We start from the raw sequence: 21263 nt of genomic DNA on the forward strand, positions 1-21263 counted from the left end.
TACATTAAACTATATTACCGCACATGTACTGGTTTCTCGCGAACTTATACTTCACCGCATCAGGCGCTAAATAATAAAAATAGCCACGTTAGCTCTGGTTACGCACAATTACGTCCTTTCGATACTGATCTACACAACATAATAGCCTTTCAATCGATAGATGACGCGTGATGTTTCCAAAACTGAACGGCTGATTCTCGCAAAATTTCCTGGAATTTTACGAGATCGGTACAAAAAGTAGCGAGAGGGTGCGGGTGAATACGAATGATAGAACGACGAGCGTCGCTGAATTGGCTAATTCTAATCTTTTTTGTTCGAACCCATCAACCAAAGCGCCAATTTTTTAATCTTCGATTTTGCTTTTTTACCTTTCTTATCATTTTTCTCCGTATCAGAGTTGTTTGGCGAATTATTTAATATGAATTCCAGTGAGTTTTCTTCGTCCGAAGACAATTCAGACGAGTCACTTTCGCTTTCGCTAACTGATACCGAACGGTCATCTTCGTATTCAGTTTTTGGATCTGGATCAGTACCGTAATACTTGCCGTAGAATTTTTGTTCATTATCAAGCATTTTAATTTGGTTTACCGTTTTGGCATTCTTTTTCAAAATTAACCGTTGTCCCATTCGAAGGGCTGTAGCTGCGAGACGTTCAGATCTTCGAGTTTTCTTTTCCTTTGGTTCTTCATTCGCAGCATCTTTCTCCTTGTCATCCGTGGTTAGATCTATGACAGGTACTTCGTTCGAAGTATTTTCCTTTTTCTTTTTCTTCTTTTTCTTCTTCTTCTTCACAGGTGTGTCCAATTCTTCGTATATTGGCTCTTCACTACTAGTGCCAGCTTTACTAGCTAGGTACTCCGAACGTTTCTTAGCTCGAGCGGCTTGTCTTTGATCTCGCGCGATTTTTTCTAATTTTGACAAAATTACCTTCGTGGCGTTTTTGGTATTTTCATCATTTTTGTCCGATCTTGGAACCTTGATTTTTTGAATTTTTTCGACCATTTCTAATTCATCCTCCTCCGATGATTCGTCGTTGTTGGTTTCAATTTTATGGTCATTCAAAAAATCAGAAATTTTCTTCTCTAACGTACGTTTATCTAGCCACGAACGTAGGCAGGGATCTTTTTCCATTTCTGAAATTTCAGCCTTTTTTAAAAACAACGTAAGTTGTCTAACGTTTGCAATGCGATTCACGTTTGAACCGTCGGTTGGTTCAAGTAGGTATGAGTTGGTACCTGCTCGTTTGAGAATCTTAAATGGACCAATACGCTTTTGGTACAATTTTTTCGCGGTTTGCTTGTCCGAACTAGACAATTTATGATTTGTGAGCAAAACCATATCTCCTTCCTTAAGCGTGTCTGGATCCTTGTGCTCCTTGTTGAACTTGTACTCCTCTTCGATCTTTTTTAATCGTCTTCTTTCCCGAATATAAGTTTCAATTATTTGACGGTCAGTCATTTTATCGATTTGGAATTTCGCCAGTTCAATCGTGTAGACAGCTTTTTTGGCCAAGTGATCCGCTATCACGTTCGTGTATTCGTATTTACGTGCGTAGACGTGGTGAAATTCAATGAAATCGAACGATTTTTTCAATTCCAAAATTTGCTCAAAAAGCTTCTTGTGGTGGACAGGTTTTTTCCTGGCGTTAAGCCACTTGTTTTTCAACCACACGTTAACCGTATGGTTCAGGGCCTTAATGACGTAATTCGAATCTGAAAAAAGCTTAACTTTTTTCACGTCATTAAATTTTAAAATTTCCAATGCTTGAATAATGGCTGACAATTCAGCAAAATTATTCGACAGTTGGAAATCTTCAGTAGGTGATATCCGATCGGATATATTTCTCAATGAATCTGGTGCAAAGCAGATTCCAATCCCCGCTACCGCGTCCGCGTCTCCATTCTTCGAACACGCGCCGTCGGTGGTTACGCGGGCGTATCCGTCTGGATCTAAAATTAAGTCGACCGTAGGGTCTAATTTCTTCGTAAAGCATTCCGATAAAGGAATTGAAGGAGCTTTAATTTTGCTCAAATTCTCTTTCAATTCGATTAATTTATGGGTAAAATCGAATTTCTTTCGTTTATGAGGCATTTTCGCGTTTATAGCATCTATTATGCCCCATGCCTCGTTCGGGGTGCATCCGAATGACGTAGGTGTATTATTTATTTCAATTTGGATTTCTCCAATAAAGCCTTGCCACCCCGTATGAGGTTTATGAGGATTATGAATTTTATTCAATTTAACCCTTAGCTTATCACCAATTACTCGCATCGTGCGTTCAACCGAAGACGATTGCGGGTTGTAAGCATTGGTATGGGCTACCTTGATATCATTATGTTCAAGTAGCTTATACCACGATTCACTAATAAATTGAGTACCGTTGTCGGTAATTACTTTTTTGACGGTTACGTCACGACGTTCGATGTCCGCAAGGACGGTTTGCATTGCGTTGCAGACATCCTTTTGTCGCGTATGGCACATAGTTTGGATCCATGTTTTACCGGTAAAAATATCTTTTACCACCAGTAAAAATTTAGGATATCCTTCGATCGCAGGAATTGGTCCAAAAATGTCAACTGACAAAACATCGCCAATGGCGTACGCCTCTATTTGTCCGTATTCTAAGACCTTATGGTTGGTGTAATTTTTATTTACTTTACACACAATGCACGTATTACATATTTCGCGTATGTAGTGCATAGAGTTGGGATGATAATACATGCGACGAAATATCATTTCCAACTTAGCTGGGCCCAAATGGCCATATGCATAATGCAGGTAGTCTACCGTATCGTAGAATAGGGTGTCTGGTAGGTAGGGTACCAGCGAGCCGTTATCTAGCCTTTTCATTAGCATAGGTTTCTTGATAGGTGTGAGGTCGTTGACCTCCTCATCATCCAAGTCCATTTCTTCCCCTGAATTTTCATATACGAGCGTATCTTTAATCGCGAATTTCTTAGCTTTACGCTTTTTTACCTCGATTTCTTTCTTGTCCGTTTCTGGATAATGCGTAGTTAAAATTTTCATGATCGCTTCACATTTTTCATCTCCGTTTTGGAACTTAGGAATATCGTTCAGACGATTATGAAGTATCGTGATATTTTCTTCAACAAATAACACTTCCAAAGGTGGTATTTCGGTCGAAAAATTCTTTAATTCCAATTCTGGCGCTTTTACACTGTACAAGTGCTTATTGGATTTATCCATAGTCCATTGTAGATCGAAACAATTGAGCCAAGTAATCCAATGAGCAGCTTTACGATGTGTTTGCGCCATCTCTCTATACCTATTAGCGATCGCCAATAAATTTTTCCGAACGTGAATTTTTCGTCCAATGACCCACATTTGAACTTTCTTCAAAACTTGCACCAGTGTCATCATTTCACGATCGAAAAGCGTGAAATTCTTCTGATGTGTTTCGAAAAGTTTCGATACAAATAAGCAGATATGCTTCTCTTTCGATACCTTATCTATGTAGAATAACACAGCGTTCATTGCATCTTCGGATACGTACGTATCAAGATACAAATCACCATCTTGAGGCGGTGGTTTCAGTTTGAAATCTTTGCAATACTCAGCTTTCAATTGCTCAAAAGCTTTTTCTTGCTCCTTGCCCCATACGACCTTGTCTTCATTACCCTTGGTAAGGTCATAGATAGGTCGCAAAATTTGCATATAATTAGGAATGAAATTCCTATAAAGACCGGTTAGTCCTACCAGAGTGAGAATTTCTTTCACCGTTTTTAGTGCAAATTTCCCTTTCTTCGTGTGTTTTTCGACAAATTCCATAAATTTCTTTATTTTCTCACTCTGTTTGGCAACTTCATCTTTTGAAATAATGAAGCCCAAATGTTCCGCGTATTCGCGGAAAAATTGCGTCTTATTAGGGTTTAATTTTAAACCATTCTTTCGAATTGCTTCGAATACTTCTTTCAGACGATCTAAAGTCTCTCTAAACGTAGCGCCAGACACTTTGACGTCGTCAACAAACTTAGTCACTCCTTTCATGTCAGGAATCACCTGATTTATCATGTGAACGAACTCGCCACTTGATATTTTCAAACCGTACGGTAATCGACAAAACTCATAAACTTGTCCGCATACTTGGAATGCGGTGTATTGACGCGATGCCTCGTCGAGAACCAGCTGCCAGAAACCGGCAGTAAAATCGAGAGTGCAAAATAATTCATCACCTTTGTTTTCAAAGATGATCCATTCAACCGGGTTCGGTTCTGTAAGCACTTGTTGTAGTTTTTTATTGAGTTCGTCGGCATCTAAACACAACCGAATGTCACCGTTCTTTTTTATGACCGGCGCCATCGTATTAATGTATTTTGACCGTGAGGGCCTTATTATACCTTCTCGCAACATTTTTGCGATCGTCTTTCTCAAGGCTTCCATGATCTTCTGTGAAGGACGGAATTTTTCACCTCTCCAAGGACCCAGTTTTGGGTCAATGTCAAACTTGAAGTTGACTCTTTCGCCAACATAGCGACCTGGCGAGTTGCTGAAAATGTCACAGTAGCCTTCAACTTCTTTATAGGCATCGTCTGCCTCTTTCGCGGTAATTTTACCCTTGAGAACGAGGTTGTTTAAGTCATTCTTCATGTTCTTTTTATAGAGCTGTTGAGCCTTGAATTGCTCATCGAATAGCTCTTGGTCGAGGTATCCTGATTTTCTGTGTAAGTTGTGCACCATTTCGTGCATGTATTGTGGTTCAACTTCACAATGGTAGACGGACAAGGCGTCCCTATATTCGTCCTCACGTAGGTAAGGTATTTTGAACGGTTGTCCATTTCGTGGTTTACATAAAGCATAATCGTGCCCCTCTTCTAGCTGAGGTAAAATACCTAAGTATCTCATGGCCACACGGCCCATTATGCACGATTTGGCGGGAGTATCCAAGATGTAAAATGGTGAGTAAATCATCTGAGTACCTACTCTCATACAAATTTCCACGATATGAGTCATTGTTTTGACTAATTTATCATCAGCCATTCTTAATAGTACCGGACGGCGTAATTGGATATACTTAATCCATTGAGGGTGTTGTCGAGTAATATACTCGACGACAGGCTTCGAAATTACATTGGGCAGAGCCCCTGAGTCCAATTGCAACGCCATCGGTTTTAATCCAATCATAACCGGGATTACACACGCTGGATCGACTGTTTGGTGATCAATAAATTGATCACGAGTCATAGGTTGTATCTCATCTTCGTTCGAAGCAGGGTGTGCATACTCGATTGCATCAATCGCATTGACTTTCAATTTAGGTGTTTTATCCACTTCCGGGTTCTCGTCATCAGAATTAGCATCTTCCATAATCACCTGGTTATCACCTTTGCCAAAAATCTGTTTTGGCGGTTTTGGTGAAAGAATGGTCAATTCTTCAAAGTTCACCGGTTTGGATAAGTGGCCAGCCTTAGCTGGCGGATCATATACAATTTTTGCAAAAATTGCATCGCCGTTTGGCGTTATTTTTCGACGTAAATAAACGCCCGTATTTGGACAGCAGTCAATTTTCATAGACAACGCTTGGATTAATTTCTTCATCATCGAGTTGTTTATGTAAATTTTCTCGTCCATAGGGTTTTTATTTCGGTCGATATTCGATTCGAATAATGTTTTCAGACGTCCTAATGCAGCTTCCCGCGGCGGGGCCTCTCTATCACGTTTGTAATCAAGTACAGATGTTTCCCATTTATCGAGAGCGTGCACAACCATCTGAAACACGTGCGTGTACATCGACATGTCTGGGTAATATCGATTGTACGCTTTCGAATAAAAGAATTTATTCTGTAATGGTATTACATTATTTCTTTGATCGATCGCAGGTCGATCAAATTCATCGCCATTTTCCGTATGGATCTTTTCTAACTTTAGATATGCGTACGCCATCTGGCGCCAAAATGTGATGCGTTTGTCGTCTGTTAGTTTTACTAAAATATTTCTATACGCAATGTACCTACTTAAGCTTACTGGTTTGTCACCTTTTTTACGAGGTTTTACCAGCGGCATCATTAAAAATATATGCTGGACTTTTTTAACGTCCAATAGCAAATTAATAATGCTGTTAATTTGCTTTTCTACGACCTCGTAGGGTTTCCTTGAAAAATTCAATTCTCGTTGTCCTAGCGACAATACCACCTTGGCATTAGGTGTAAAAGTCACCTTTTGAAGGCTCGCATAGAGCTCTTCTAAACCTATTTGGTCACGTACGTAATCTGGTAATTTTTCAATTTGGTCAACATCACCTCGTTTGAGATGATGGACCAAACCATCTCCAATCCACACATACTCGTAAAACATATCGTTAGGGATCTCTATGTGGCTAGGTTTATCCCTCTCTTCCCCTAGCTCTGTCGGTTTCCCGAAGTCGCCGTGGTGGCTGCTGGTTGAGTCGTTGTAGACGCTGTATTCGTGGTGCTCGTTAGAATACTCGTAGCTGTAGGAGTAGGCGGGGTGTGCGGGTTGTTTACGTTCGTGGCCACGTGCGTGGCGGTAGGTGCTGGATGCATAAGCGTGGCGTATTGAACTTGCATCGAATTGTCAACGGTTTGTTGCTGTTGCGGTAATTCGGTAATTGTCGCTTGGTGCATCTGTTGATTTAAACATGCATCATACCAATCATTGTATTGTTTTTGTATTTCATCATACAATGGTTGGTGTTCATCGCTATAATAAAAATCATCATCGTCATTATATTGGGGTTGAAGGGGTACTTGCGTACCATTTACCATTCTTGGTATTCCGTTCGGGTCTATCATCATAAACTTAGCTGGCAAAATAGCCAATGGTGGATTCTGTGCTGTGGGTGGGGGCATCGGAATCGCTGCACTGGCGTTCGCGTTATTTTGTGCGGGTGGTGTGTAATACACATTTTGGTTGTGATTTGCATTCCGATTGTTTCCTCGTTTAAATATGTGCCTGGGTATCCACCCCTGTGGATTAGCTTGGCCTCTAATTAATGGGGGATACCGGAATGCATTCGGGCGTACCGGCGGTACCGTTGGTGCCGAAAATAGTGGATGTTGCATTAATGGGGGTGGATTGGGTGGGAGCGGTCCCATCGGTCCCATTTGGATCGTTGGGGGTGCGTGGGGGGGCCATACACCACTCATAATCATTTGTTGTTGCAACGTCCATTGGGGGGTTGGTTTGGATTGCACGTTCGGCATAATCCTCACCTTCTTATGTTTCGCAAAATCGATATTGATTTCACTCAACGCACGTAGCTTTTCGATAAATTGCTCTATCGTTTGGCCTTTCTTTTCAACTCGCATCTGGTACGCACCAGGAAGTTTATGCGCGATTGTATCAATTATATACGATGTGCTACGATGATCGGAATGGCTTAGCGCGATTGTAAATCGAATTAATTGTCCAATTACGTCTTGTAGACTGTTAGCACAATCAAAATTATCGCAAGCTCGTTCGAGCATATCTTGGGCACGTTCATTCCAATAGAATCTCAAAAAACTCTCCTTTGTACGTTCGTACGTATCATCTGGCGATAACGTCGTCATCCAGGTCTCACGATCGTTGGTAGCTACCACTGTGGTAAACACATGTGCTTTATGCGCATCAGGAGCATTCGTAGCATTTGTAAAATGCTCAAATTTCTGAATGAAATCATGTGGAAACAAGCGATTTTGCTCCGTAAATACTATGTTGGATGCTTTCAATAACATCACGTCGATCTTATTAGGTTGGCGGTTCCCGCCACCTCCTCCTCCGCTCGGAGCATTGTTAACGCGTTGTTCGAGGGTATTGACCTTTTTGGCAAGGTGTTCGGTAGTAGCATTTGCATCCTGCAATACCTCTGCATGTTCCTCAAGCTTGTGATCCAGCTCTTGTATGTCATCAAATAATTGATGCATCTCATCATTTGTATCACTTATAAGTTTATTGGTGGTTTCCTGGAACCTGTCATTTTTCTTGACGTATGCCGCAGATGCTTTGTTGATTTTATCAACCTCTTTCTGGTTCGCTTTGGCTATATCATTGGCCTTTCCAGCCATTGACAATGCACGATTCGCGGCATTACTCGCCTGTTGTGACGACACGTCAATTTCATTGATTCTATTTTGCATATCTTTTTGCTTTTTATATACCTTTTTAAAACGACCATCGACATAATTCCAGGTGTACGTAAGTCTTTCAGCAACTACATCGAACGATAGATCGCCGGGCGGCATTGTGGGAGGGTTAACTACCTCACCGTCACTCGCGGTAAGGTCATGACTTTCGTCGCCAAAATCGTTCATTTCGTGTATAGGACCTAAGTTGTTTAATGAGGGATTTCGCGACGATTTTTTACTACCTGCGTTGCTTGGTTTGCGACCTTGCAAATCTCTCTCGTTTAGGCTTCGTCTGTTAGGCCTATTTCTTAGTCTGTCTTTAAGTTCCGACATACGAGCGATATATTGGAACGAGTATTAAACAAATAAAATTACTAGCTCGTAAAACTAGAGGCGTTGACAGACAGCAGAAATGCGTGAATGAGTCACACATGCACCGCAGATATAGTTGTTCTGTCTGGGACAGGTTTCGCACCTCGGACGTTGTACAGAGGTTCCCCTCTGAAATCAAGCGTGACGAGGTCAACTAAGTATGTAGACGCGTTCGCGCCTTTTTTCACACCTAATTGCACACGTTTACAAATATACAAATACCTACACAGGTATTTGTTATCCGAAAGCGGAAGCGAAGCACAAATTAATTAACTTTAAACAGATTACAGTAGCTAACTGTATATTAGGCGCGTTTTTCCGTAAGGAAAATCAAGCTCACTTTGCATGCAATAAAGATTTGCGTTGAGGCGCCAATGATAAAATAATATTGTGTCGTAGGTACCTACTAAATATACGTTCGTATATTCGATACCTACTGACTAATTACCTACTCGAATAAGCAGGTAATCGGATACGGAGAATGCACTGGTGTAATTGTAATAAAGCTAATTACTTACCTCGGCTATGGGTTTTTAGTACACTACCGAACACAATACAATATCATACGCAAAGTTCGTGTAAACGAATATATTATCGTCAGAAATGACACAATACTTAAACCGACTCGGAGTAATAAAAGGGTTCAATACAACGATTATTCGGGGGGAATTACAAATTACGTTAACACTACTGAATTATTACTAAATTATAAAATATACAAGAACACTTTAAACCTAGGGCCGGAGCTCTAAAGAATTAAGGACATATTATCTTGGCAACTCGCTTGCTTCACGAAAACGAACTACGAGTTGGTCCAGTTGCCAAAGAAGCTGGAAGGCTCATTTGACACCTTGACCACTCATTGTTACCAACCACATCACCGAACGGTGCTGGAAGGGTTAAATTACCTGTTTATACACATACGTGTTACCATTAAGGCATATCCGTCTAACAACACAAGCTCGAAGCCTGAGACTGGATATAATTACATTACCTCTGCACAACACCGACAAAATGGATAGGTCTACGCGACTACGACTACGGTTTAGGCTGCAGCATAGAATGCGGTTTTAGCGATTCGAACTCGAGTAAAATTCAATTACCATAGAGAGTACAGTACACGACCGCACCCATGGAGTACTTTCTTATCCAATCCGTGTGTTATACGCGGTTAGACGGTGCAAGTATACGAATACGAGTACCGAGTACTACGATGCTATATTCTGCTCGAAGAATATACTCGAGTTTGATTAAAAGTTTCACTTACTGAGAAAACACGGCTTATGGTGTGGGCTTTGCTACTATACAGTATAGGAGAAAAAGACGACACAGGAAATTAAAGAGTACGTTGAAATTTAAACACAGTCGTCTGGTATAATTCGACACGTTACAATCTCGACGACGAGTCGACGACGATGAACGACGATGGTAGAGTGTACTTGGCTCATTTCTCAATTTACTCCGCAAGCCAGCACCACCGCGATGGCGACGTTGTCGGCTAAAATGTTTTCAATTCGGAAAGAAGCGAGTGGTTAGATGGAATATCAAATAAAATTGAATTGAAAATTGAAGCGAGACGAAGAATATACACATAGATAGAAAAAGACTCGAGCAGAATGCTTCGACAAGTTGCGATTGCGAGAGAAAAAGAGGCGCAGACCAGCCAACCACGATGAGGCGAAGAGAGGAGGCGTCATCGTCGTCGTTATACGACTGCTAGAGTATACGGATTTGATGTCGATTTCATTTTCAAGTTGATATGACTTTTTGTATTTTCCTACCTGACATCGCTATAACCGATTTCCAATTTTAGTTCCTCCGATGTTATTTTGTTAAGTTTTTTTTACTTATATCTTTCGACGTGTTTTTTATTTATTTTTTTCGTCTTGTTGTTGTTGTTTTTACACGCTTGTACCTGACACATATGTACAGTTTTTTTTTTACGACAACCGACTGTACGATTTTTATAGAATCGAATAAATATTTTATCGTTAATTGAGTTATACGTATCAAAGTAGGGCAACCAACATGGAAACAGGTAGCAGGAGGTAAAACATAAACCCATACTTGAGTGGGGAAAACACATTTTCTATATATTTTCTTATTTTTGCTATACATTTCCATCGTAGTATAATGATTTTTAAAAAAAGGGGGACAGTATTAAAATTATTACAAAAAAATAAATAAATAATTTCGTAAAATACGAGGCAGCACACAAAAAATTACACACGCAGCAAGATAGGTACTTATAATGATAGGTTTTTTTGAAAATAAATAAAAGCTGGTACATTTTAAGGGTAATATTGGTAACTCGATAATTACATAGAACAATTCGAAAGCGGTATCTCTGGTAACTTTAATCCAATATCAAACTCACAACCATCTATAGGAGCTGGCATTTTGGTGTTCCCAGCATCTCGGCCTTCGAATGAAACCGTTACCTAAATACATGGGTGTTGGGCAACGACTCAGAATACTTCTTTTCTAAAATTGAACCCGTACTGATCACATTTGAATCTTAATAGTCGTCCTAGTTCGGGAGGACCGCAATAGAACACGGTTACTTTGCCTTTTTTCTGATCGATTAGTTGTTTGAATACTTTATCCCAGTTTGGCCTTCCGGCATTGGTTCTGGTTTTCAGTCCGGTTATCAAGTCTCGTTTTTCCTACACGTTTCATAAATTAATTTTTTGAGGGTAGATCTTTATGGTCATTATGATATTAAATATACTGTCGTGATATAGGTACCCACTTTTTCGTGCAATAAATCCAAAGCCAATTGTAACCCAACAGCTTTCATGTCGGTTTTCTGTAGAGCAGATGTGATGTACATATGCATATCTAGAAACCGTTCCATGGCACCTCCAAGTTCGGCTTGCTCGATTTCTAATTGAGATAGAAGGTTGACAAACCATTCGAATGAACGTTGGTCGCGATTTATCCAGAAGAAATCCACCTGTTGGGATCAAAAGCTCGAGTTACGATTGGTAATTTGACATGAGGAAGAGGGGGTGGAATTCCACCAGTGAGAGATTAAAACTGAGTAAGTAATCGAGAGCCACAAGAAAAAAAACATGTTCCTTTATCCGAATCAAATTTTTTCAATTTCAAAAATTTTTCAGTCAAACTGATATACATTAAAAAATTCATAAATTCATAAAATAAATTGATTGCTTGCAGTCTCAAACCTGTTTTATAGCTTCCAACGTTTTTTCGTTCTTTTTTCAATTTCCTAGCCACTAAAAAATTTTATGAAAAAGATTCGAATGAAATTCAGAACCTACAAACTATGATAAAATGTTCTAAAGACTATTTCGATTGATTCAAATATTTTGGAAAATCTGCTCTTGCCAGTTCACATCCATAGAGCATTAGAGCAAGAATAACCCAGCATGAAAATTCAGATGAATTAATTTTCAAAAATCGCTGGGAGAAGAGGAAATTTTTTAAAAATATCACAAGGCTCGTATTCAATTTAAAAAAAAAAAAAAAACAAAAACTCAACTTAATGTAACCGAAACCGTCCGAAAGTTTTATAGAAAAAAGAGACTACCTATTTCAAAACTTTAAGGCAAAAAAAATCGAGATTTTTTGCAAACTTTTCAGAAAAAAATCAAATTTTTTGGAATTTTTTGTAATTTTTGGCTGAACGCGAGACTATGAGACTATGACAATTTTAGCAAAAAGCAAGGGTAAAAAACAAGTTGTTTTTGCAAAAAAAAAGTGAGACATTGGCAATTTATGTGAGAAAATGAAAATCTTTCGCAATTTCAAGTTAATGGCGAGACTGTTTTGCAATTTTGGTAAAAAACATGAATTTTTCTACTTTTTGGCAAAACGTGAGACTTTTTGGCAATTAGGTACTCCGCATTTTTTTCGCTAAAAGGAAACTTTTTCAAACACTTTTGCAAACCAAAAAAAAAAACAAGATTTTTAGGTAAATTTTGGCAAAAATATGAGATTTTTTTAGGAACTTTTAGCCAAAAAGACGACAATATTCAACAATATTTTATGGGCATAAACCAGAATTTTTGGCAAATTTTACGATAGGCAATTTTTTTTGCAATTTCTGGTAAAAAGCAAGACTTGGACAATCCTGATATCAAAATATTCTGTATCATACGAGTTCTCTATCTCTTCCTCTTCTTCTTCTCCCTCTCCCTCCTCCACAGTTTACTGATTCCATGAACTGAAAAAGATTTGATTTTTTTCAGCAAAATCTGGGTTCAAATATTTTCCACTCTAAACTAAGATCTTTTTACCTCCCCCCCTCCATTCTCCTTCTTAAACAAACAGCTATTGCATTCGGCAGACATTTTTGAACCGAAGAAAAAAATTCAAAATACATTAAGTCAAATTTAAAATGTTTTGATTCATTTTTTACATTTTTGGCGAATTTTTAAAAATTCAAATTTATTTATAAATTATTATCTATACCTCAAATTTTATAGAAAAAATAAATTGAAATTTGATAAAATTACGATAGAACGATAACATTTGATTAAAATTATATTTTTAACCTCTTAAATTAGTTAATAAGAATTTGGACCGTTTTTGAGTTCGATTTTCCTGAAATTTAGAAACTCTGAAAAACTGCTAAATTTTCCAAAAGGTATCAAAATGACCTCCAATTGATTCAGGAGATCAAAAATTGGATATAAGTACACATTTCAACTTTGTATCTCAATTTTTAAAATACCTAATTCTAATCTTTTTGAAGGAAGAAAATGGACCATCTGATTCCGAGGATTCAAATGTTCGTCAAAAATCAAAAAATGAAAATCAACACTTATAATTTAGTTTGATGGTGTATCTATTTTTTGAACACTTCAAATTTTTCTTTATTTTGTCTAACAAACTTTCCATCAGTTGGAATACTTCACTGGTAAATAGGAAAAGCCAGAACATTGACAATTAATTACCTACCTATAGATAGGTATGTATAATTCATAAAAAAAAAGACCAACTTGATATGCTAGCAAAAGATGTTTCAGATGTCCATTTATAATTGTTTTTCAATACATTTTTTTCCATTTCTAAGAGTAAAATAAACTAAAACTTATGGAAGACCACAATTTAAGCCTGCTTTTACCCGAACCTCAATAAAAATAACCTTCGAAAGTACCTGCTGAAGCAGAATGTTTTTGAAATATGTACTTCAAAATTCATCCTCCAACAAAGTAAGCTAAAATCGGGAAAAAAATCGAAATACCATTCAAAAATACGTCACCAGACAATCTCAAGAGCTATATTCAATTTTTTAGTTTTTATAGAAATTTTTAAAGTTCAAATTTGTCCTTAATATTGAATGAAAAACTTTAAATTAACGAGTATTATCAAATTAAGGTGTACCTACGGCTGAAATTTGGTTTTTTGAGTGATTCTGACCCCTTTTGACCTCTCGATTAAACTTGTAAATGTTTTACTTTTTACGAAAAAAAAAAAAAAAAAAAAAAAAAAAACATAAAAGGATCCCAATGAAATTAAGCATCTACAAACACTTCGATCGAAGGATCGATTCGAACACAACTTGAATTCATGATTACTTTTGTAGTAATTTTCAAGAACTGAAAATCTCAAAAATTCGTCACAGATTCCAAAATTACTCAAAACCATCACCGCATCAATCAATTCTGGAAATTGAAAATTGAAAATTGAAAATAAACCAAATTTCGATTTTTTTTTATCTCAATTTGATCAAATTTGATTTTGAGAATTTTTGTAATTTTCTTCAAATTTGAGTCAAGCAAAATATGAAAAATCAAATTGAGAACACTTTTTCTTCGTAGTAGATACTCAATAACGCCTTCATCTGACTCTAGATCTGCCTCAGAAAATGCCTCAGACAAATTTCACATCCTATAGCGACAAGTTTGGCGTATTCTTATGTACAAATATGATCTTTTTTGAGCGCCCAGTTGAGACTGCGCAACTATACTATCTACGGGTAAGTATTTCACTTTTATATAGTACATCGTTGGCGTAAATTACGACCGTCCAATTATCCGGATTTTATATCATTTTTTACTATTGGCGGTTGCTTTATTGGTTGGCACGATATTTGAGATTTATTTTATTACAGCGACGTAGGGTAAACTACATAGCAAAATCGTTGCAAATCTTAATTATAACCTCACAGTAGATCATCTCACAACTTGAGCCAGTTCTTTAGTAGAGCTCATATACGTACCTTCCTCAAATGCATCACCGTCGGAGGAATATCGCTGACCCAGGAATGTTTACACTGAGGACACATATGTCTAGCTTTCCAATACCGATGCATAATGGACTGTAAAATAGACGCGAATGGAGTAACGCCTATTCCGGTGGCAACTAGAACCGCATGCTGTGCCCGGAATATGTGACTGGAGGGCGCACCGTAGGGACCATCTATGAATACCTATGAGAAAATTCATCGAGGGATGATGAGATTCGAGAAACGTACTTTGAAAGGGTTCGGAATACCTTATCACGTTATCACCGTCACCTAGTAACCTCATATTTACCTCTAAGGGTTTGCCGACGGGATAATTAACACCTGTGGGAGCCATTATCGTTGATGTGCTTTCTTCGCTTTTCATTTTAGCTTTACCTTCTTCGGCTGCTTTTTCGGAATTGGCGGTCTGCGAAAAGTACTCGGTTAAATATTTTTTGCTCGTTAATGACTTTTTTTTTTTTGAAAGTTGAATGAGAAGGAAGGCCACAAAAATTCAGTTTTGATCGTAGAACACCTTGATACACATTTCACCCCCTCCCCTCCTTTTCTACAACTCAACTACCAAGTAGGTGTATAATTTTTCACAATTTGCTCAAGTGATTGGCGAATTATAATCATTTCTTTCAATAATTTTAAATGAAAAATAATGATGCATTTTGAGTACCCCTGAAACAATGCGTATGAAAAATTGATGCAAACGATCGTTAATTTATTCAAAAATTATTTTTTCTTCAATATTTCAAAAAAATGATGAAAGAATGAGAATATTGTAATGAACTTTCAACATTACGGAGTGAAAATTCATCATTTTTTGAGCACAATGTTAAAATATGAAGCCTCCACACCCCCCCCCCCCAAAAAAACTCCCAATTATACTGCAACCAATAAGAAACTCATTCTGAGGCCTGAAGAATATTTTTGTGCCATTAGCTCCCCTTTCAAACTTCAAAAAAGAAGCCAACCCATAGTCATTCTCAAGAGATCTTCTGAAAACTCACTTGATTAGTCATAGCGTTAATTTTAGCTTCGTAATTCTCTAAACTGGGAGTTTTGAATGCAATAATGGTCGGTTTATGCCTCATGTAACGGAAGCTTTGAGCTAAGGATTTATTTTGAGGACTCAAATAAGCCAATCCAAGGGACTGCAGTCGGGCACGTTTCATTTGACACTCGTCGAAACTTTTCTCCGACTCTGATCTCATATACTCTCGTAGACTACAATCAAATATCAAAAATGTAATTTTAGCAAGTATATAAATGAACGCCTCGTATAATTCGACTAAGTAAGCTACTCGAGCAACGAGGATTCATTTCATTGCTACAGAGTGCGCTGGAGTATGCTGAAAAGTATCTGGAGAATCGTGCAGATGGCGATTCCACTTACACTAATAGTCGTTCTCGTTTCTTGATTCGATTGTCGATATCAGGCATGGATAAGGATTTCGATAATGGGGCTTTTTTCTTGAGCAGTATTTTGTGTAGTTTTTCATCTTGGTTCTTCTTTATCGAAGGACACGTTTTGTTTATATCTAGAAAGCACAATATGCTTAAGTTACTTTCAAAGTATTTAACCATCATCACGTCCATCACCATAGTCCTATTAAGTAATTTCCTAGGTATTCTTTTCAAGTGCAAAGAGGGAAAATAGATAAATATACCATAGGGAAGGAAAGAAGGATGGAAAATTTTACTGACCATTATTTGATGATACAACTGATTCAACGCTAACGCTGCTTCCATCAGTCAAACTGTGTATTCGGAAATCTTCAGGCAGGCTACTAAAGCTTTGATTTGTATAACCGGTCATTTCTTGTCTTTTGTGGTTTGGTTTACCATGAATGGTATGTCCACTTTTACCAGATAATTTACGTTCGAGAGTGCTGCATTAAACATATTAGAACAGATGTCATAATGTAGTTCAATGATTTTAAAGCAAGTGCTTGAAAGGTTAGAAATAAAAAGTACATCGTATTTTATGCTTTTGAAAAATATGAGAGTGGGCTTGAAACAGAAAAAATTCGGAAAAAATAAGATTAGCAAATATGTGAAAAATTGTGCGAAAAATCATTATTAAAAAATTTGGCTTGTAAAAAATTGAGAAAAAATTTACCAAAAAATCTGAAGGTTAACAAAATAACCTTCTAAAGTGAACACAAATAAAAATTCTGAAATGATTACTCTAGGAATCGAAAAATTGAAAAAATTAAGCTGGGCTTTGATTTTGGCAAAAACAAAAAATTAAAAATTACACTCAAGTTGAGAAATACTGCGAAAACTTTTCAAAATACTAATTATTGATAAAAGGCACAAGACTGAACTGAAAAAATTTGAAAATTAGGTAAATAAAATTGAGAGGATTTGAAGGAAATTGGGATCTTGAGATGAGATGGATCTTAAAATGGACTTGAGAATGTTTTTCCTTTTAAAATGAAAATCTATTTATTTTCCCCAGAAAAAAAAAACAAAGATTGCAAAAATTCTTAAGAGTATGTAGTGAAAAAAAATGAATTTTTTCGAAAAAATGGACTAATTTGACCACACTTTCCTTCAAACATTTATTTTAAAAAATATTCCACTGACAAGGTTAAGTTATATTCAATTTAAAAACAATTTGCAACAATCTGAAAATACAAGCATTTTGAAAATTGCTTAAAAAAGCGTTTGGAAAAAAGCCAAAAAAATTGCCCAAAAAACAGCTGTAAATTTTCATTTAAAATTTTCTCATTAAAACATCATACAAGTTTATGCCAAAGTCATAACAATCAGAAAATTTAATAAAACTTGATAAAGAATAATAGCAAAAGATGCCAAAATGCCATAAAAATGATGCAAATGATGTAGTAAAGATTATCAAAATTATGCTAAATCGACTAAAAAATCATAAAAGCTTGGAAAAAAATTGACGAAAAATGACGTAACTCACCTACGTATACTCAAAATTTAATAAAATATTGTTCAAAAAGTCATAAAATTCATTCAAAATAATATTTAAAAATTTATTGAAGTAATGCAAAACTAAATTTAAAACGTCTCATAACATTGCCAAATTCATATTTTCAAAAATTTCAGCAAAATTTTGAGCGAAAATTAATTTTTTTCACAATAATTTTTTTTTAATTTCAATCTTTTTAAAATTATTTGTATATTGTTTTCATAAAATATAATGAAAATTTTAACATTCATCTTTTCAATAAACTTTTTTCATCCAAAAATTGAAAAAAAATGTAGGTATACTTTCAGAAAAAATATAAAAATTTAATAGGTAATTATTTGTTGGTTCAAATTTTCAAGTCATAATTTAGGAAATTCAAAAAAGCACACATTTTTATGATATTTACACCTATGAAAAAAATTAAGAGAATTTGCAAAACTATGAGGGCATGAAGCCCCAAAATTTTGGTCAATATATGTATGCAAAAAACTATCAAATATCGTATAATATCTTTTTGAACATTTTTTGAAAGCACAGGGATACAAAATATCAACTCATTTTCAAGAATCAACCTCTTCAATGCTCGCACAGATTTTCAGGCAATTTTTGGGGCCAATGAGGCCGTTGGAAGGGCAGAATTTTAAAGAATTGAGTGAATATTTTGAATTCAGTGCTTTCAAAAACCTAATAAACCATATTAGGACACGATTTGTTCAATTTTTAGGAAATATGTATGTGTAGGAGGCCAATGGGAGGCTTCCAAGGAATCGAATCGTAAAAATGAGTTGATCTTCGTATTCAATATTCTCGAAAACTTGACAAAACATACTTCACACGATTTTTCTAATTTTCAAAAAATTTAAAGAGCCAATGAGAGTTGTTGGAAGAACTAAATCACAACCTCTTCAATGCTCTCACAATTCAATTCAATTTTCAGGAAAATTTTGGGGGCAATGAGGACGTCGGAAGGACTTTCAAAAAAATAAGTAGATATGTAGTTTAAATTCAGTGCTTCCAAAAACCTAATAAACCACATTATTATAGGACACGATTCGTTCAATTTTTAGGAAGCCCCCCCCCTAATCTTCATTGGTATTAAAAACCTTAAGATGAAAAGTTCGTATTTCTAAGTAGATACCTGTCATAAAAATGTAAGTTTCCTGAATTTTATTGAGATTTTTAAATTTTAGCTCCAACATTTTTGAAGTAGGTGTGTATTTGAATTTTTGGCGAACATGTTCGAAACTATTCTCAATTCATTTTAAAATGCAGCAAATTGATTTTCTTCGAGTCGCAACCATTCAGAATAATCAAACTCCAAAGCTAGGTCTCGTATTATGACGAAAAAATTTCAACTGCTGAAAAAAAACGAAGCCCACTCCACCTGTCCAAAAAGGGTTAGAGGCCAATGATGGCGAGTTTCTTCCTTTCTTAATGCGAAGAAGCTGCAAAAAAAATGAGCAAAATTGGAGGGTCTGAACCTAGAACATTTTTTCAGTTGAAAAATTCAGCTTTGATTTTTTCACGTTCAACAATTTTTTATATTTTCCACAAGTAAACTTTCTTCCCAATTTTTAAAAAAATGAATTTTTTTGGTTCTTCTGAATCTGAGTATTTTAATTTTTTTCAATTTTTTCTAGCCAGCTGAAGAAACGTTTTATATTCAAGGATGTTATTTTTTCAAGAATCATCTCACGTCAAAAAACATATCCCTGCTGAAAACCTCCCTCCAATAACCGAATAAAATACTATTCCAAAATTTCTCAAGGTCAGAAGAAAAAATTCTACAGAATTTCTCGCACATGTAGGAAAAATAGAAAAAGCTGTAAGGATTGAAAAAAAGTCTCATTTACTTACGCTTTCAATCGTTTAATATCTTCGTTTTCTGTGGTAATTTTAACATTACCGTTCGTGGCAGCAGCCAAGATTTGATTGGGCACAGCACCGGGTAGTTCTTCGTTCAAATTATGCAACTTTTCTTGTTCTCTTTCAAAATAATCGTATAATCTGTTAGTCCATTCGCCAACTCCTCGTATATGCAGCCACATGTAATCTGAGACGAAAAACACCCATAAATTGAGGGGAAACTTCGATTTATCGTACGTCTCACATCCCTTCCCCTAACCTCATCTTCTTACCCACCTTCTTGTTCCGGAGCACTACTAATAGTGAACGGATGCCATTCGTAATTCGCAATAGCTGGAATATTCACAAACACGTAATCTCCTGGATGGAAATCGAAATGAGGAGGTCGTTTGATCACAAGATGAGTTACTCGGGAGGGTAACAAGAGCCCAGAGCTGATGTAGGTTTTGCCTCGTTTCGAGCTAGTGACTGAAAATCGATAAATACGTTCGCACAGATAAATCAGTCCGGGTACAAGCAACCATTTCCAAAAATTAGGTCCGTGAATGATAAGCAATATCCAGAACGGTATGTACAGCAGATGGGTCCAGTAAAATATCTATATACAAGTGGATTAGGTATATTTATGTACAAACAGATCAACTTTTTCAGCTCAATGAAAGAGCCTACAAACCTCGAAACTACCTCCACGACGTACAAATGGCTGAGAGCAAATGAACATTATTAATAATATGACGACTAAAATGACACCGGTTGGATTGGCCCAGCCATCAATTAATCCAAATTTTCCAGGTATCGAAGTGAATAACCATTCAGCCAGGGTGTATTCTTCGGCATTCATGTACAAATCTGGGAGTACTTCGTAAGCTGAAGCAGATCACATTGAGTTTACAATTAGATAGTGGTAGATCTTCAAACAGTGGTAATCTCACTCTCAGATATGTACTTGATCACTTACTAAAATTCAATAAATGCATAACCGTGTGAATGACGCCATAAAAGCAGATAAACATTCCAGTCAACTTATGCATATAGATGTGTTGATCGAGCGGTAAAAATGAACTGGCACCTCGGGTACGTAGAAACGTTATGCAATGTCTCAACATTAGAACCAGAATAAAAGCGCAATTAAAATTTAAACATTGTCCTGCAATAATAAAACGTTTTCACGCGTCAAATTGATCTGGATTAAATTTCAACCTAGGAATGGACGCGGACGGTAATAAGCTAGAACTTACCACAAGCGCGGGCGAAAATCACATAATAGTGTTGGTCGCTATATTGAATGGCGCGTAATACAAATAACACTAGATTAATGAGCAGGAACATGCCGAGGAAAGATAAATAAACGTAATTATTTTTAATATATGGCAGTGTCAATTGGTAAGGTTTCATGGTAACTAATTTGCCTATAAACGAGGCAGGTCTGCTTTTGCATTTCGGTTTCGGAGGCACGAGCCATCGATCTATGCTATATTGAAAGAAAGAAAAGAAGTAGCATAAATTCCATGTAAAATCCATTCGAAAAAAAAACACGAGCCATTAAGACTAAATAATCAGGTGTTTGAACCATTCGCTTGGTTAAGAAATGCAAAATAATTCGATGTAGGTAGATGAACCATACTTTTGCGATATTTCATCGAAAGAAGACCACCCTTGAGTCAGAAACCTATGAATGAATTTTTGAAATCGTATATTTAAAAATTAATTTAGAAATACTCGTATTTCTGTTCTGATTAATACAACTTTACGTCGAAATAAAGTTGTCGAATAATAAACCGAAAAAGGAAGA

At 36.6% G+C, this 21263-nt stretch overlaps 1 protein-coding gene across 3 annotated transcripts in view; it reads right to left on the reverse strand.

Annotated features, from left to right (window-relative positions):
* Positions 1 to 10523: 10523 nt before the first annotated feature.
* Positions 10524 to 21263, reverse strand: part of LOC135844090 (NADPH oxidase 5-like) — a 142587-nt gene continuing 131847 nt past the window's right edge. For all 3 annotated transcript variants that reach the window (XM_065362200.1, XM_065362199.1, XM_065362198.1), the window contains exons 9-20: positions 20710 to 20942; positions 20430 to 20618; positions 20145 to 20338; positions 19748 to 20069; positions 19463 to 19658; positions 16369 to 16553; positions 16058 to 16202; positions 15672 to 15888; positions 14963 to 15079; positions 14647 to 14856; positions 11209 to 11412; positions 10524 to 11122 (exon numbers count right to left, since the gene is read on the reverse strand). In XM_065362200.1, the coding sequence (XP_065218272.1) occupies positions 10925 to 11122; positions 11209 to 11412; positions 14647 to 14856; positions 14963 to 15079; positions 15672 to 15888; positions 16058 to 16202; positions 16369 to 16553; positions 19463 to 19658; positions 19748 to 20069; positions 20145 to 20338; positions 20430 to 20618; positions 20710 to 20942 (2410 nt within the window). In that variant the 3' untranslated portion in view covers positions 10524 to 10924. The remainder of the gene's footprint in view (positions 11123 to 11208; positions 11413 to 14646; positions 14857 to 14962; positions 15080 to 15671; positions 15889 to 16057; positions 16203 to 16368; positions 16554 to 19462; positions 19659 to 19747; positions 20070 to 20144; positions 20339 to 20429; positions 20619 to 20709; positions 20943 to 21263) is intronic.

The sequence above is a fragment of the Planococcus citri genome, chromosome 4, assembly GCF_950023065.1.
Source record: "Planococcus citri chromosome 4, ihPlaCitr1.1, whole genome shotgun sequence".
Taxonomy (NCBI): Eukaryota; Metazoa; Arthropoda; class Insecta; order Hemiptera; family Pseudococcidae; genus Planococcus; species Planococcus citri.